The sequence below is a fragment of the Rhipicephalus microplus genome, chromosome 2 (genome assembly GCF_043290135.1).
Source record: "Rhipicephalus microplus isolate Deutch F79 chromosome 2, USDA_Rmic, whole genome shotgun sequence".
NCBI lineage: Eukaryota > Metazoa > Arthropoda > Arachnida > Ixodida > Ixodidae > Rhipicephalus > Rhipicephalus microplus.
The window spans coordinates 273,659,441-273,677,512 of record NC_134701.1 but is presented as its reverse complement, the minus strand read 5'-3'; the positions used below and the strand labels follow the sequence as shown (position 1 = coordinate 273,677,512).

Sequence of the window (18,072 nt, the reverse complement as noted above, 5' to 3'; positions counted from 1 at the left end):
CGCACGTGCAGTGATTCACCTCAGCCCGTGAGCGTCGAGTAAACAACCGGCGTCTTCCTGTCTGGCGGGTCTTACGCAATGCCCTGCGACGTCACTCGTCCTTGGGTGCAGCCACCTGCAGCGCAGCCTCTCGGGATTCGATGAAAAAGAAGGACGCGGCCCAGCGGCGACCCCATTGGAGGAGTCTGGCCTCACGACCAGCGGCACTTCTGGTTGGACATTTTGTTATTCAAAGAATCCACCCGGTGCATATAAAAGAAGCCCTGCGGCGCGTCACGAGCAGCAGTCCTATGTGAGAGCAGACATGTGTGTCACAGTTGAGCTGTGTGTCAGAGTTGAGCTAAGTGTTAGCAGTCCTATGTGAGAGCAGACATGCGTGTCGCAGTTGAGCTGTGTGTCAGAGTTGAGCTAAGTGTTAGCAGTCCTATGTGAGAGCAGACGTGTGTCGCAGTTGAGCTGTGTGTCGGAGAAGAGAGCTATGGGATAGAGAGCTGAGCTGTATGTCAGAGAAGAGAGCTATGTGATAGAGAGTTGAGCTGTGTGTCGGAGAAGAGAGCTATGTGATAGAGAGTTGAGCTGTATGTCAGAGAAGAGAGCTATGTGATAGAGAGTTGAGCTGTGTGGTAGAGAAGAGAGCTATGTGATAGAGAGTTGAGCTGTGCGGTAGAGAAGAGAGCTATGTGATAGAGAGTTAAGCTGTGTGGTAGAGAAGAGAGCTATGTTATAGAGGGTTGAGCTGTGTGGTAGAGAATAGAGCTATGTGATAGAGAGTTGAGCTGTGTAGTAGAGAATAGAGCTATGTGATAGAGAGTTGAGCTGTGTGGTAGAGAACAGAGCTATGTGATAGAGAGTTGAGCTGTGTGTCAGAGTTGAGCTAAGTGTTAGCAGTCCTATGTCAGAGCAGACATGTGTGTCGCAGTTGAGCTGTGTGTCGGAGAAGAGAGCTATGTGATAGAGAGTTGAACTGTACGTCAGAGAAGAGAGTTATGTGATAGAGAGTTGAGCTGTGTGGTAGAGAAGAGAGCCATGTGATACAGAGTTGAGCTGTGTGGTAGAAAAGAGAGCCATGTGATAGAGAGTTAAGCTGTGTGGTAGAGAAGAGAGCTATGTGATAGAGATTTGAGCTGTGTGGTAGAGAAGAGAGATATGTGATAGAGAATTGAGCTGTGTGGTAGAGAATAGAGCTATGAGATAGAGAGTTGAGCTGTGTGGTAGAGAATAGAGCTATGTGATAGAGAGTTGAGCTGTGTGGTAGAGAAGAGAGCTATGTGATAGAGAGTGGAGCTGTGTGGTAGAGAAGAGAGCTATGTGATAGAGAGTTGAGCTGTGTGGTAGAGTATAGAGCTATGTGATAGAGAGTTGAGCTGTGTGGTAGAGAAGAGAACTATGTGATAGAGAGTTGAGCTGTGTGGTAGAGTATAGAGCTATGTGATAGAGAGTTGAGCTGTGTGGTAGAGAAGAGAGCTATGTGATAGAGAGTTGAGCTGTGTGGTAGAGTATAGAGCTATGTGATAGAGAGTTGAGCTGTGTAGTAGAGAAGAGACCTATGTGATAGAGAGTTGAGCTGTGTGGTAGAGTATAGAGCTATGTGATAGAGAGTTGAGCTGTGTGGTAGAGAAGAGAGCTATGTGATAGAGAGTTGAGCTGTGCGTCAGAGTTGAGCTATGTGTTAGCCGACGTGTTGGAGAGCAGACATGTGTGTCAGAGCAGACCTGTTGGAGAGCAGACATGTGTGTCAGAGCAGACCTGTTGGAGAGCAGACATGTGTGTCAGAGAAGAGAGCTGTGTGATAGAGAGTTGAGCTATGTGTTAGCAGACCCATTTGAGAGTAGAGCTATGTGTTAGAGAGAAGCTCTTCGCGTCTCTGTCGGCCCCAGTGCCGAATTTGTAACGCCTCTGTATATATGCTGTACATAAACCTTGTTAACTCACCGTCGTCTCGTCCGCTCGTCTATCAGCTCAGCGCAGAAGCAGTCGCGAGCTGAGAAACCTACGCTACCAAACGGCTGGTGACCTTCCCTGCGGAGTTCGAAGCAGTGGCGCCTTCGGGACCGTGTTGGCGTCGCTGTCTTTCGAAACAGTGGTTGCAGCGGTGAGACTCGTAGCGCCCTTCGTAACGTCGTCGGAGGCGCGCTTCGTAACAAGACCCAAGTCGGGCCGTTGAAATTGCTGGTTTTCGAAAAAGTTCTCCTCCCCTTGGAGGCGAATGCATAAAGCACCATATTGGTTGTTTTTTTCTTAGACTTTATATCATATATTCATGGCGCAATTCAAACTGTACATTGCATGCGCTGCGTTTTTGTCATGTTCTGGTGTCACTGGCTGTACGCTGTTTTAAACATAACTCTTGGACCATTGTACGACCCTTCCTCTCAGAGTATGGAGTAGCCGGAACCTTAATTACCGTGTCCATGTCAATATCTTTATTGGGATGTTTTAAGGATACGCTGGTGCCCGGATAATGTGCGGTAATTATACTGTGAAAGATGCTAAATATGCTACATTTTACGGAGGAGCAGAAACTATGAGTAGATTTCACTTTACTTTGCAAAATCAGTAGAAGTGTTAATAGAACACGCGAATCTCTGTGGCCTGCAATTGAATAGGGTTCTCACATAGTCTAATGTTTTCTTACAATTTTCAGTCAGGCAGGAAGACGACGACGAAGTGTCTCTTCATAGAACGCTTCTGCTTTCGGCTCCGAGGATTGTTATCAAGTTTTTCGCTTTCTACGGGAGACGCTGCTCCCTGCCCCAAGGCGACGGACGCGGAGTCACCCACTGGTCCGCCCAGCCAGAGGTCTGCTATGGCGAGCTCCTCGGTAAATCAGCGCGCCTGGCCCAGAACCAGTGAGGCCAACGGTGATAGTCACTGCATCATGGCTGTGGACGTGGAGCCTTCTGCGGCTATGTCCGACCATAGACCACCTTTGGCAAGCTCGTCGCGGAAATGAAGCACCTGTTCGAGCACCAGCGAGGACACGGAACTGTACTCGGCCACTGGCGACGACTCGTCGGATGACGACTTCGAGACCGTGAGAAGCAGGAAGGCCAAAAGAAGAAGTATCAAGTCGTCTTCACCAGCAGGGACATTAACGTCTCAGTCAAAAGGAGAATGCTGGCCGCACACCATCCTCTTCATGCCCGAGGACTCCACCATCAGCCTTCGAGCAGTAAACAGGCAAGCTCTCTCTATGTACTTTGAGGGGGTAGCACCAAACGACATTAAGGATATCCGGGTGAACACGCGGAAGAATATTCTAGCTGTGGACACAATGACTGCCAGCGCCATAGACAAGCTTCGCAGAGTATCAGATTTGGGAGGCATCAAAGTACGACCGGTTATTCCAATGGACGGTGCCTGCACGGCGGGAGTAATCTACGACATTGATTTGGCCATAGCAAACTCGGACCTCCCAACTCTCATAAAACCAGCGAACGAAGGAGTTCTCATCGCGAATGTACTTCGCCTCGGAAACACCCGATGTGTAAAGATAATGTTCAAAAGAGATTCCATTCCGTCGCATGTCAAAGTGGGACACTTCCGACATCCTGTTCGACCATTTGTCCCTAAACCACTCCAGTGCCATAACTGCATGAAAATTGGTCACATCAAGAGTGTATGTACAAACACCACAGTATGCCCCCGATGCGCTGAGCCGCACACTGCAGACGCATGTCGGGCAACAAGTCTGAAGTGCAGAAACTGTGATGGTCCGCATGATGCTGCATCCAAGGAATGCCCTCGGATTAAGAAGGAAATCGCCATTATCAAACAAATGGTTAGGGACAATTCAACCCACAGAGAGGCTGCTGAAAGGGTACGGCGGCGACGTAGTCGCCGACGGAGGCGTGTAGGACAGAGTGTTGCGCATAACCCATTTCCTCCGAGCACGAGTGAAGTAGTAAGCACGAAGCGAAAAGAAGTGGAGAAGCTCACAGCTGCGGATGAGTGGCCTATGCTTCCGCGTACACAGCCTGCAAAGGAGCCTCCTGCGAGGCCTCGCCGCCCTACACCTTCCACCGAGTCTACTTCCGTTGAGGATGTGTCAAGGGTCGATCGACAGATCATCCCGATGTTACGATCCCTCGTCGCTGTCATGGCAGACATACTAAGAAGCCTGGGAACTCCAACCGCTCGAAGTGGGTTACAGGTGTTGGACGCGCTGAGCCCAGTCCTCGCCTCCCTCGCGTAGAGTCATGGCAGGAGATCAACAATCGTTCCGCAAAGACGTCAGAGAAGCATCAGTCATCCAGTGGAACGCAAGAGGACTTAGATCACGGATTTCCGATTTTCGTCAGTACGTGTTTTCTAACCTTTTCCCAATCATCGTGATATGTGAACCGAAATTATCAAACCCGATCAGGCTATCTGGCTACAAATCAATCCCGTCCAAAACCCGAAACGAAAGCAGCAAGGTCATTGTGTATATTCGTCGGGAGCTTACCTACATCATTCAACCTGTGTCGCCTCATGATGAGAACCAATATGTTTGCTTGACTGTGAAGCAGAAAACCCTCACCTTCACATTAATAGGTGTCTACTTATCTCCCTCAGCCCGTTTTGATTGCCAAAGACTGGATGACATTCTTTCGAGCGTCCCGGATCCGTGGATAATTATAGGGGACTTCAACGCCCACCACCCAATCTGGGGAAGTTCAAAAGTCAATACCACGGGCCGGAGGCTGGCTTCATTTGTATCGACTCATGAACTGTCTCTACTTAATGATGGGAGCCCTACATTTCTGCGAGGATCAACGTACAGCAGCTGTTTGGACTTGACGTTCGTGTCACGTCGCTTCGCCACAAGCGTTAAGTGGTTTTTAGACATCGAGACACATGGTAGCGATCACATCCCCAGTTATCTCACCATCGAAGGCTTTGCTAGCGACCACCAGCCGAAAACCGTACGGAGGATCGATCTTTCAGCATTCACAACCAACATTGAACACGCTTGTGAAAAAGGCTTAACCTCTGGCATTGAGCAAGCGATCAAACAAGCAGCGCAGAGTGCGATGCGCACGCTGGCATATTCTTCAAGGCCCTCAGAAACGGACATGGAGTTAGAGCGACTCCGTGCGACTCGTCGGCGTGCGGAGCGTAGATATCGACGCACAAAATCCATTCAAGATCTACGGATGGCCAGGCGCATGCAAAAGAAGATCCAGCGTCGCATAGACAAACTGGAGTTTCAACGGTGGGAGAAATTTTGCGCGAGTCTAGACCCTCGCAAACCGCTTTCTCAAATATGGCGAACCGTGCGAGGCCTACGCACATTTCCCCAACAACGTTTTCCGTTTAAAGCCTTGGCCCTTTTCCAAAATAGAAGGGATATCGAGGTAGCGGAAGATTTTTGTAGGAAGATTGCGGGCCCACCAAATTGCACAGAAGCCCTTACTGCTGATTACACGCCACATTCACTTGACCCGCACCTGGACCTGCCGTTTTCAATGGAAGAACTGAATGTGGCTCTTGCTTCATGCAATCGATCGTCATCGCCTGGGCCGGATGGCATATCATACCGCCTATTATGCAATCTCGGTGATCGAGCACGAAGTGCTTTGCTGGAAGTATTCAATGAGTCTTGGAGAGATGGAACGGTCCCCAGAGAGTGGAAAACAAGCCGGTTGGTTGCACTTCTCAAACCTGGAAAATCGCCTCTAGAGCTGACATCATACCGCCCAATAGCGCTGGCTAGTTGCGTAGGGAAGCTGATGGAGCGAATGATCCTTGCCAGACTCGAGTGGTTCCTAGAACGCCATAGAATATATCCAGACGCCATGGCCGGTTTTCGTCGTCTTCGGAGCTCCATTGACAATGTCATTGACCTGGTGACCTACGTACAACACCAGAAAATGAGCAGACGGTTATCTGTCGCACTATTTTTAGATGTCAAAGGAGCATATGACAATGTTTCTCACGAAGCCATACTTGACGCCCTCGAGTCAGTTGGTTTGGGTGGGCGAGTGTACCGCTGGATCCAATGCTACCTACATATGAGATCATTGTTTATGCAAACTGATGATGGGCCGACTTCTGAACATTATACACACCGTGGTGTTCCTCAAGGTGGTGTATTGAGCCCCACACTGTTCAACCTGGTTCTTATCGGTCTCGTTGAACGCATACCAGATTCCGTGCAGATATCTCTCTATGCAGATGATATTTGTGCCTGGACATCAGGTGTAACACGTCCTCAGGTACGTGCGAGACTCCAGAAAGCAGCGAATTCAATATCGGCGTACCTTAGAGAACAAGGCCTCGAGATTTCTCCTGAGAAATCGGCGCTGGTCGCGTTCACGCGGAAGGCAATGACGTCATATCCCATCGCCATCAATGGACACAGTGTCTGCTACGCCAGGACCCACAGGTTTTTGGGGGTCACGATCGATCGAAATCTCTGCTGGAGTCCCCATGTGGCCACTCTAAAGAAGCGCCTAACGGCCATCGCACAACTTTTCAAGTTCCTCGGAGGCAAAACGTGGGGCACATCAGTGCACGCGATGTTGCATTTGTACAAAACGCTGTTTCTGGGGTACCTGCGGTATAGCTTGCCGGTTCTGACGAACGCTTGCAAAAGCAGTATACGCACAATAGAAAACGCCCAGGGCCAGGCACTCAGAGTTTGTCTTGGATTACCACGCTGTACATCAACAGCGGAAACCATCGCAATCGCCAAAGATCATCCGGCCACAGTGCACATTACTTTGGAGGTGCTTAGAGCTCATATTAGACACCTTGCTCGCGCCCCTGCCCACCACCTAGCTTCGCTTCCAGAAGATCGACCGAGTGCCTCCTTCTGTAAGAGAGTATTGACTTTCCGTGAGTGCCTTCCAACAGTCTACACACCTCCGGAACGGATACTAACACCTCCTTGGTGCTTGGACCGACCAAAACTGCGCTTGACAGTGCCGGGGATTCGCAAGAAGGCGGAGCTCTCGGCGCCAGCTTTAAAGCAGATGATTCTACTCATGCTACACGAAGAATACAAAGATCATGTCAAACTTTACACGGATGGCTCGACAACTGTTGGAGGATCTGCAGGAGCTGTGATCTTCCCAGCAAGAGCCGAAACCATCCAGTTCAGAACGTCACACAAGACGACATCGACAGCCGTGGAGCTCGCGGCACTCCGCAGCGCACTCCGCAGGATTGACCAAGAGACACCACAAAAATGGAGCATTTTTACTGATTCGAAACCAGCTCTCCAATGTCTACACAATACTCTACGTCGTGGACCTCAAGATCAATTGGCGCTCGAAATACGACAACTGTACCATCACCTAATAGACGAAGGACATGACATATCTTTTCAGTGGTTACCAGGCCATTGCGGCATCATCGGTAACGAGCATGCCGACAATGCAGCTAAGAATGCTCACGAAAATGGAGTGATGGAACCTATTCCACTATCAAGAAGCGACGCAGCAGCAAAGATTAATACGCTTGCGCAGGATGTCGCAAGGTCTATGCGGAATACGCCCGGTTTTCTCCACACCCGTCTTCACCGCCTGGACCCATGCCTACGACTTACTATTCCATCTGGCCTACCCCGATCCGAGACGACCCTTCTCTGCCGTATGTGGCTTGGGGTGTCTTTCACGAACGCTTTTGCCTGCCGCATCGGAATGAGAGACAGCGCTACATGCGACCATTGCGACAATGACGAAACAATTGAACATATTTTATGTCAGTGCCCCCAGTACAGCTCTCAGCGACAGTCCCTCTCAGCAGTGTTTGCTCGCCTCGACGACCAGCCATTTTCTGAGCAGTCAATCTTGGAATGTCGGAAAGATCGAGCTTCACGCCAGAAAGCAACGAAGGCGCTGATGAAGTTTCTGCGAGCGACCCGCCTCGTTGAACGATTGTGACACTACTGTGTGCGAGTGTGTGTATGTGTGTTTGTGCTTCTCTTCCTCCCTTTCCCCTTACCCTTTCCCCAGTGCAGGGTAGCAAACCGGATATGTTTTCTGGTTAACCTCCCTGCCTTTCCGCATTAAATTTTCTCTCTCTCTCTTTTCAGTCAGGCAGACTTTGTCGTCGTCAGTACCTTATTGAGTTCACTACTCGTGCCATAACCAGACAAAAAAAATTGGATGCACCCTATGTCGTACACTAAAAAAATAATCACAAATACCTGTTATGCTACCTGATGATTTTCGGCTTGCCGCGTCTATAACCGCATTTGAACATGCACGGGAATTCTTTTTTGCAGGTTACTATACTCTATTCAGAGTCAAGAGGGTTAACGCGTATTTACGAAGCGAGTTATGTGTAGGCCGAGTTGAAACTTCACAAACGAGTTACAGGTAAGCTTCATTCTTCACTAGAAACGTATGCGGCTAGAAATAATGAATCAGGCATTCTTCTCAAATAATGCCTCTGCCATTCTTCTCAATCGATTTTCGTCCAAGAAACCACGCTAAGCAAAAACATTCGGCGCTCTGAAGGAGGAGGAGGAAGAAAGGAAGGAGAAAGGGCAGGGAGGTTAGACGGCGCTCTGAAGTTTTCCGCGAACTGCGGCATTTCCCGGGAAACTGCTTGCCAGAAATCACCGCGCTCAGAAGTGTCTCTGCAGGTAGGCAGGGCTTTAAGGATCTTTATGACAGGAACGTAGGCGGGAATAAAAAGAAATTAGGAAATAAAATGACCGGTAAAAGAAAGAAAACCAACAAATAACAGCGCTTTAAAGCTGCTTCGCCGGCAGCCGTTGAGCTGCTGTTTCGTTTTCTGCGTGCTTCGCGAATGGCTGCCCGTCTGACGGGGTGTGTACGCCCGCCTCCTTGACACATATTGACTGGTCATACAGCGCACGCCATGGAGGAAGGTACTCGTTCCTTTTGCAGATTTCTATGGGGCGTCTGCATGTCCTCCTTCCTGCCGCAGTATTTGGAAGCCGCCGCCATATTTCAATGTTACCTGGCTGCCTCGACCAGTAAACTCTGACTCCCCCTCCCCCCCCTTTTTTTTAGTTCCGCACTGCAGTGCCCAGCTACGATTCATTCGTGAAAAAAATAAACAATGTTCGTGAAAAGTGCTAGAACGAAACAGAACGACTGTGAAACATCAGATAATAAAGAAGGCAAAGGTAACTATATACCTCGAGGACATAAATCTCACTCGCTTTTCTTTTTCGTTTATTTACCGTCGTGGTGCATAAATCATGCACACTTTCCCACACCAAAGACTCGGGCGAGAACGATTCAAATCTTTCATCTTTCACGCGCTATATCCTTCACCATCGTCTCAGTCTGGTGGAGATTTGTGCTGGCGCTTTTTATTTCTTCTTCTTTCGGAATATATTTTTTGTTTTCTTAAGCAGCAAACAAAGCGGAAAGCCGTCTAAAACGCGATAACGTTGTCCCGTTTGGGTGCGTGATTTAAGCCTTTACTTTCGACTGCCACTCGCTTAAGCGCATCTGAATGCTCGTGTGAGGGCTGCTACGTAAATATTCCACTGCCAGGCCCGGCATTTTCGGAACGCAAGTTTGGAAATGCAAGTATACAGCGTTACGAATGAATGAACTAATCAATAACTGTTGCTACGGCGTTGTAGAGTAGGAGGCACAGGAGGGTTATTTTGACAAAAGACGCGGTATGGACTGGTCTAGTTACAAGTGGGTAATCGCGAAGAACAATGCCAAAAAAAAAAGATGAAGAAGAGCAAGTGAAGGAAGACGCAATATAAGCCAACAATACCAACTACACATGCTTACAAGGCTTCATTCATGTGTTTTTGCTGTTTTTACTCGCTGCTGTTGTATCTTCATCTTCCGTACCGTTCCACTCTATAGTCAGCATAGTAATGCCGTGAGATTCAAATACCGACTCAGTTTCAATAAGGACGATGCTAAAAACACTGTCCGTGCGAAGTTTTTGAATGCCAACGTCTAGTAATTCATGGTGTGCTACACGTTGAGTCCGCTGCTGTATTATACCGCGTATCAATCAGTCATCTCAAATTGGGCCCGTCTAATTCTGACCGAATAAATAAATCAATGAATATTGATATGTATGGTCTAATTGCCTGAACGCCTATAATTTAGCGAGTGCTAGCTTCCATCTCAAGTGTGCTTCTACCGAGTGTCAAAGAAACTTTCGGCACATTAATTTTCTAGTAGGTATATTTTGGGGCGTTTTTACCGGCCTGGTCGAAGACTTCCCGGGAATGAGAAAAATTGTTTTTTACAGCATCACTGCATGTTTAAGATTGGAAGTTTCAATTTACCACGAGGTTAACGCACCTCCGGAGCTCATTATTTCGTAACTCCGTGGAATCGATCGAGCAGGTTAAAAAAAGCCGCATCAAGGAACAAAAAAAAAAAAATCTTTTACCTTTCCTTGCCTCACTTGCAGATTTCTACGGGGAAGTCGTTCTCGTTCCTTTTTAATTAGGTGTCCGTCAATTACTGCCACAACATTCTCTAAAAAGGCCGCTGCAGTGCGTCGGAGTTTGCCACGAAGCCACTTATTACCCGAAGTGATTTATGGAAGTCTCGCTAATTACTCAATATCTGGATGACTGCGGCGCCACAGCAGCCGATATCAAACATTGGCGCCCTCCTGCACACCCTCGCGTGGTGGTTAGCCGTATATGCGGCGTAGCTTAGCCCCCTCTCTCTTTCACTGCCTGTCCTTTTTGGCGTGCGTGTTAGTGCACCATCCATCTCTGTACCCTTGACGCAGGTGTGCCAGCTTGACCGAGGGGCAGTTGTTGGCCGTTATGTGACGTACTTCGCCTGTCGTTCTATTCTGGTGTCATATACATTTTATTGGCTGCCTAGCGGGCTGTCCAACTGCACTTGCGGTTGGCACGACGATCACTGGTGATATTTTAGTTCCCTGTTTTTACAGCCTGCCGTGATCACCAGTTTTCAGACACCGTTAATCTCCCCGTATTTTGAAAGTTATCGCGGAGGTGTTTATGAAATATGTTTAAGATAAAATATTTAGTAGTAATAAGCAGGTCTGAATGCACGTGCTAAAGTATTAATGTTTACACATATCTGCGGGTGCTATGCTTGTCAGATATTTGTGCATATTAAAAAAAGTAATTGTCCAAATTGCCGGAGTTGCTCTCTACGACACCGCTCCTAATGATATTGTGTTTTAGGACGTAAAATCTTGAGATTAATATTAATATTATGTGGTTCACTTGCTAAAATAGGTTATGTTGCCTTTAATCTCCTGGAATGTTCTGCATCGACCCTTTGACGGCGCTGTAATAACCAGGCCGTCGTGCCAGAGGCATATAATGTCGATCAATTACGTGCTCCTGAAAAGATGTATGTGTGCACGCTGATATCTGAAAAATACTTAGGGTATGCGCACTGAACTTCCGCTCCTTTCGGAACTTACTGCCGCGTATGTCTATTGTGTTCGTCGATCAAACTGCGTCCGAGTGTTTTTTGCACGGCCGGAATTTCTTTGTGCTGTCGTCATAGCAACGACATTCCCAACGCTTAATGTATTTCTAACCATCTTATTACCGGGTTCCCTTCTTTTCGTTCTTTTCTTTCTGTCGCAACGAGGTCTTTTTTTTTATATTCAGACGGTTCAATCAATCCAAAGCCGGGTGACGCGTGGCCTCAGAGATCAATAATGCTCAGCGAGATGAATAGGCGGCATCGGATCGAGCACTGGTATGTCTTTCAGGCCTAAAATTATGCGAGCAAATCGAAGACGAGAAGTAAGGTTGGCGTGGTGTCCAGCTATGAAGACTTGTTTGGAATGATCATCAGGCCAGCGACTATTGTCTTTAACTTCAATTTCGATCGATGTGTCGGGAATGTTTGTGCCCAGGAACGTCAAGCCGAACATGCGGGGCAAAGTGTAAGCGCCGGTGCCTGCGATTCTACCTTGTAGACTATTGATGACCTCCAACAAGAATGACCAATAACTCCACAGAGGCATGCTCAACCACAGAGCACTTGACGACAGTGAAATGCGGACTTCATCGCCTCAGAATAATCCTAAAGTGAAAGGATTCATTCTTTTAGAACCAAGTTAAAATATTGCAAAGGAAGTAATATGATTATGTTAAGTCCTTGTTTATTAGAGTCCTATTTATGTTGTGTCATATTTTAGGAATACGAAGCAGCCGAGTGTGTCGAAGATGATAGAAGAACGAGATGGCACAAGAGTGTGCATTGAAAAAAGAGCGCTGATTTCAATAGGTGTGAGATAGAACACGGTGTACGTGTCACGCGTGCAGACGAATGGCGATATTTACTGTATAAGCATCAACAAAAGCATCGCTACTCTTTAGTGGGCATGTATACGTGGGTGACAGCACAAACGTTTGGTTCACTTTATATTCTAAAAAAAATAAGAGTATGCGTTGCTCTTTTCGACGTTCTTTTTTCGACCTGCCATGCAAATAGTTCATCGAAGAGACATGTTTACTCTCCTTTGGGTCCGACGAGTCTCCGACGAGAATATAGTGTACTCCAAAGAGTGTTCACGTGCTGCGTACATGTGAAATCGGAAGCCGCAAAAAGAAAGCCACTAGGCTCTTTTTCTTTTGACTTAGACTGTAACTAGATATTGCCATGTTGATGTCTGAGAAACTGCAGGAGTGACTCTTCTGGGGTGCAAATAGACAGTACGTTGGCCTATTAAAAATACTCAAGGGTAGCATCGCTGTTTGGTCTACCTTCCATTGCAACGACACGTATGTGGCTACATTTACCTCTACCTTGCGAAGTCTACTGGATCGAAACACGAGTCAATCCAAGTTTCTTTTCTCGACAAAGCAGTGCCTTCGGATACAAAAGGATTTTAGAAAACAGAGGATCATCTTTGTGAAATTCTTACTATTGACTCGCGTCGCGTCTTTACTTAAACATACGCTTTCAATTGCTCCTACAAGCCTCCTTTATTATTTTTAAACATTTAAAAATACCATGTTGCTAGGCAAGTCCACAATAACTGCGTCAATTGGCGACCTTTCGCTAAAAACTAGTTGCCCATATGACCTAGCGACTTCAAGTTTGACCACTGATGGGTGCTGTATGCGTTATGCCATGAGTACGAGGGCGGCCAGTTCATGTTGCTCATTGTTGGCTTGGCAGCTGTAATCTTGAGCATACTCGGCAAATAGTATTTTGTTCGGTGAGGCAAATTAAACACATTGAGAATTTTAAACATGATGTTCTAGCCCATCATACTTTGGTGGGGTGACTTTGTCCTTTTGTCATATATTGCGATACACCGTCATGACGAAGCAGAAACAAGTAACAAAAACAGAAGTTTTTCATAATAAAAAAAACTCCTACATTACGCATGTTATACTTTTTTGCCTTCGAGAGAGTACAGAATCAAATATTATGTGGCGTTGAGCATATTTGAACTGATAACGTAGCGATCATGTTTCAGTTATTCTTATTATCTTGCGGCCTTGTTAACAAATCGACCGGTAGAACGATCCAAGCGGTGCTGGATAAAAAACGAATTGAATACAGAATGGTATGATTACAGTATTCTGCCAACTAAGCAGTGCTGAGACGAAGTTAGCACTAAAGCTCCAAGCAAATTACGCTAGATCAAATAAACAGAAATAAGAGCCCTGGTGTGTTGTAGCTTTGCATGGTACTCGATTATATTCTCGTAAAATCATTCACCGCTCAAAATCACCTGACTGCGTTGATAACTTTGACAGACCACACGCTAAGCGCAAAAAGTCATTAGCTCACAAAAATATAGCGATACGAAACACCGAACTAGCACCCGTGTTCAGGGGTTCACGATGGCAACACAGCGTTCTGAATCGTCTACGGACTATTGGCATGGTTGGATAACACTGTTGGACGCAGTAACGCCCACGAGTGACCTTTACGAGCGCACCCTACATGACGCGGCGTTAGAAGGGAGTCCTAACACATGATTATCATTTTCTCTTTTATTCTTACCTGCTCGTTCGATCTCATTAGCTGTAATAGAGGAAGTATCTGTACCACACATTACTTGCATTGTTTTAGAAGCAGGACAACATTTTTGAAGTCACAAGTTCATTTCTGAGTGTATTGCTGGTGATACAGCTGCATTAGAGAAGATATTTCTGACGAAATGTCGCAATTTTCACTCGATGCGTTAATATTAGTACTAGCAAACAATCCAGGGGCGTCAATGCTGATTTCTGTCATCTAAAAAAATATTTGTTGTTACTCATGTTACTATACAAACAACAGTAGGCAACAGTTTTGAGTACTACATGTATGCAACAGGAGGACAATGAATCAACACCATGAAACGTCTACTAAAAGTCGAAAGTAAAAAAGCACGAATTTGAACATTACATTTGACTAACTATAGGTGAAAAACAGTCACAGGATAGGTTGACTCGCTACTGCTTTTTTCTGGCATCGCACTGATGTGTGAAACAGGCAAGCCCTCGTTAGATTTCAGGTCGCTGATATCGGATTACAGGGCAATTTAGACCGTGGCTATCCGTAGCTTCGGAGTGACTTCCTTAACCCCGATATGTGGAAATGGAGCCCCAAAAAACATTATGCAAACGCTGGTAGAATGTCAACATCTAAAGCACCTCTCTTGGTCATTAATCCCCTCTCGACTCTCTTCTTGCACGCGCTAATCCAGTGGTTAAGTGCAGCATGTAATCCCGGGATCACAACGCGCTTCGTGTCGCAAAGTCCCGGGTGCGGACTACCAAGCCCGAGCCGTCCACTCACCAATATCCTGAGCACAGTAGCTAGCATCGTGGCGTACAAGCAGGGGCTGTCTACTGCCCAAAACACACGGCGGGGATCCTTTATCCCCTCACCGGGGGACCCAGTTTTGCCTTTATATAACCGACCGATTTTCTTGCGTATTTCTAACCCTCTCTCTCTCTCTCTCTCTTTCGACGCGTGCTTTCGCGATTTCTTCACCGGAAATTCCACTCTCAACCACATAAAACCAGCTCTGTCAATAAACCTTTAAAAGTGTGTGTAAGGGGTTGGGGGGAGGGGGTAGGGGAGCACGTGCAGGGATAGAGTGAGGAGGTGGTGGAAAGCACATCTCATAAGCTTAACTGCGCCTTAAGCGAATTTTACTCCCCCCTCCCCCTCCCCATGTGTAGGGTAGCAAACTGGACGCATAGTCTAGTTAACCTCCCTACCTTTCCTACATTCCTTCTCTCTCTCTCTCTCTCTCTAAGCGAATTGAGAGAGAAGTCGTATTGCATTATTACTCGGAACTAATCTTTGCGGCGCGTTGTTCTGCCGGTGGAATGTCGCTGGAATTTCACCCTCTGCGGCACCTCACCTGTGCTGAAACCCCATTCGCCTAGAGTGGGAGGATGAAAGTTAAAAGAAAATCGATTTACCAAACTTGGCCTCTCTCATTGCGGCACCAAAGGCAGCGGCAGCAGCAGGAGGAGGTGGCGGATGAAGGTGAGGGGAGTCGAAGGGGGCATGGTGGCATTGCGTTGGTATTCCGCGCGAATGCGTCGTGGCAATGGATTCCAGGACTATAAGCGCAGTGGTGGAGAGGTTGGTATTCCAGGCTGGTGGCGTCCGTGCTGGGCCCTGTTTGTTTGTCCCTGTCTGCGCAGGAGGCCTCGCTGTTTCTCCTTCTTTGTTCTCCATGGCGCCGAGCAAAAAAGCCGACCGTTCCCGCACCTTCTCAAGTTCAGGTAGCTTCCGCACTTGTTTGCCCTCCCAAGTGAGAGACATTCAAATGACCTTCTCGAATGCCTTCTTTTGTTTGTTTTTATTTCTGACTGAGCGTTCGCATACGTATTTCTCGCGTCCCTCTAGCAGCAGCCCCGGATCTGCGCTCCGGAGGGGGGACACCACAACCGCGTCATGAGGAGGACGCGGCGTTGACAGCCCAAACCGGCGTTTTCTTCCTTTCTTTCCGTTCCGGTTGCATCAGCAGTCGGTTTCGTAAAGTGAGAGTGCAATCCGAGAAACGGTGTGAAGCGAAGCGGTAGACCGGGAAGGCGGACAGCAGGAAGCGGCTTTATAAATGAGGGGCGATTTTTCTTTCATACGCTGGCCTCAGTGCGGCGTTTTTCTGCCCCTTGTCGGTCTTTTCACTGTCTATTTGTTGTTGTTGTTTTTCGTCAAACTGCGCCTTTCCCGTTTTGCGCGTAAGTCTTTCGCCTTTGTTGATAGTGCAGCGCGGATGGATATCTCGACGCGGTCAAGGCTGAGGTTTCGGCGTTTTTATTGCTGTAGTTTTTTTCTTTCTTGTCGGGCCTGGTTGACACAACTTACCAAGTGGCGCAACAGTCCGTTTCAGCAATTGCAATAGGACAGGGGACCGAATTCTTGCGGGACATGAACAAGGGCAGCTTTTTGATGGCGTCCTAAGGTCGGCCATTGATTGCGAGAGGAGATTCCCAGATCGCGGTTGTTTTGTAAAGTGCTTTGGCCGCATTAGGTGGTTTTTGTAACTTGTTTCCTCCGTACCGCTGCGAAACTGCTTTGTAATAATAGTTAACTATGCTTCCCGTGTCTAAATATTCTAAACGAGCAACACGCAAATGTAACTCAACCGCATATTATGAAAGGAGGCAGACAAGTTTGAAGGTTCACACCCTATGCGACATAGATATGTGGTGGTATCTGGCCAAATTACTCTTGATTGTAACAGACACATGCTAAAGTCGCAAGGGTGGCGCTAATGGTAGTGGGGGGGGGGGCGGCAACTACCTCCTAATAATTACGCCCCCTTCTCGACCCGTTTGCCTACGCCCACAATCAACCGTAAAAACTCAACGTGATAATTTACCCCCTCTTCCCTTTGCTCTCTCCCCTGAAAAAAAAAACAACTTCCTTTGGTGTTCCACCTCTTCCCTCTGTAAAAAAATCATGGCGCCACTCCTGTTTATGTAGTCCTGTCGTGAGGCAATGAAAGCACAGACCACATAAAAATAGACAAGTATAGGAGGGAGGAAGAGAGAGAGGGAGGACGTACCGGTACGAAGCAGCTGTCAGATATCTTCCTCTTGAGGGATAGTTGTAGACTAGCAGTAATGATTTGAGAATTCTTGCCGAATGTACTCCACCGCACTCATATGGCACTCTCGTGGCACGGCTGCATGGTTACTACTTGTCTTAAGGGGATAAAAATTCTGTAGGCTGGGATATTAACTCTAGAAGCTTCCCTTTAGCTGGTTACCCTACAGACAGACTGGAGAGATTTCATGCTGGCCTGTTTTGTTAATAGAATAAAATGTTAATAAATAAAAAAACAGCTGCGCGAAGGCACTGCATCAGCGCATTTGCATCGTGTTGGTTGGTTCGTTGGTTTAGCCATAGGCGGCTTCTGCCTGCCAATCTATGCCAGCGAATTATTCCCCGGGGTGTCTCCTACGCTCTTCACGAACCTCCCAGCAAATGCCTATACGTCTAGTTTTATGGCTATATTCTTGTGGAAGCATCGAGGATAGTTAAGAACTATGGTCGCGGCTTTGGCGAGCGCTATCTATATATAGCTGTTGAACGCGTGCGTTTGAAAACTATCAGCGCACTAAGCACCTCAATTTCTCGGCTTGTCGACGTGTCAGGTAGTCGTCGCCGTCCATCATGAATCGCTATGCGCCACAAAAATTGGATGAATCCCACCCCTCGTCGTTTGTCCATATTACGCACATGAGGTACAGAGTCGTCGGTACGGCCTTAAATATTATACTTGGCTTCAGCAGCGGGGTCATAATCACCAACGAACGTCACCATCGGGCTCGAATTTCTAAAGAAAAAAAACCAAAGAGACAAACATGTACCTCTACGGCAAAGTCGGTTATTTAAAAGACAATTTCTTGAAACATATCTTCAAAGTGATGGCGCCTTACTCGTCTCCAGTGCACTCAAAATGAAGTAGGCAATAGATACCCCAAAAATTAACGGACGACATTTGTCGAGATAAAACACCCTTCGCTGCATGTCGGGAACTGAAACTTGGCATGCAGGAAAGAAGACGACGTGAGCGGAATCGAAACAGCCTTAACAAAGTGCCCGGTTTCAGGCTTGGTCCCACTAGGGACTTATCAATGAAGTCGTTATCAAAAACATGTGGGAAAACACCTGGGTAAGTTCTGTCTTCTTCTGCCTCGTCTTTATCTGT

At 47.3% G+C, this 18,072-nt stretch overlaps 1 protein-coding gene across 3 annotated transcripts in view; it reads right to left on the bottom strand.

Moving 5' to 3' along the window:
- LOC119186850 (uncharacterized) overlaps nucleotides 1-18,072 on the bottom strand; it is a 139,987-nt gene that overhangs the window by 10,205 nt on the left and 111,710 nt on the right. Inside the window, exon 1 of one of the 3 annotated variants that reach the window (XM_075881876.1) lies at nucleotides 14,691-14,758. The exons of the other annotated variants lie outside the window; for them this stretch is intronic. Coding sequence (XP_075737991.1) covers nucleotides 14,691-14,717 — 27 coding nt within the window. The 5' untranslated portion in view covers nucleotides 14,718-14,758. Of the gene's footprint in view, nucleotides 1-14,690; nucleotides 14,759-18,072 lie in introns of those variants that run through there. 3 annotated transcript variants of the gene reach the window in all.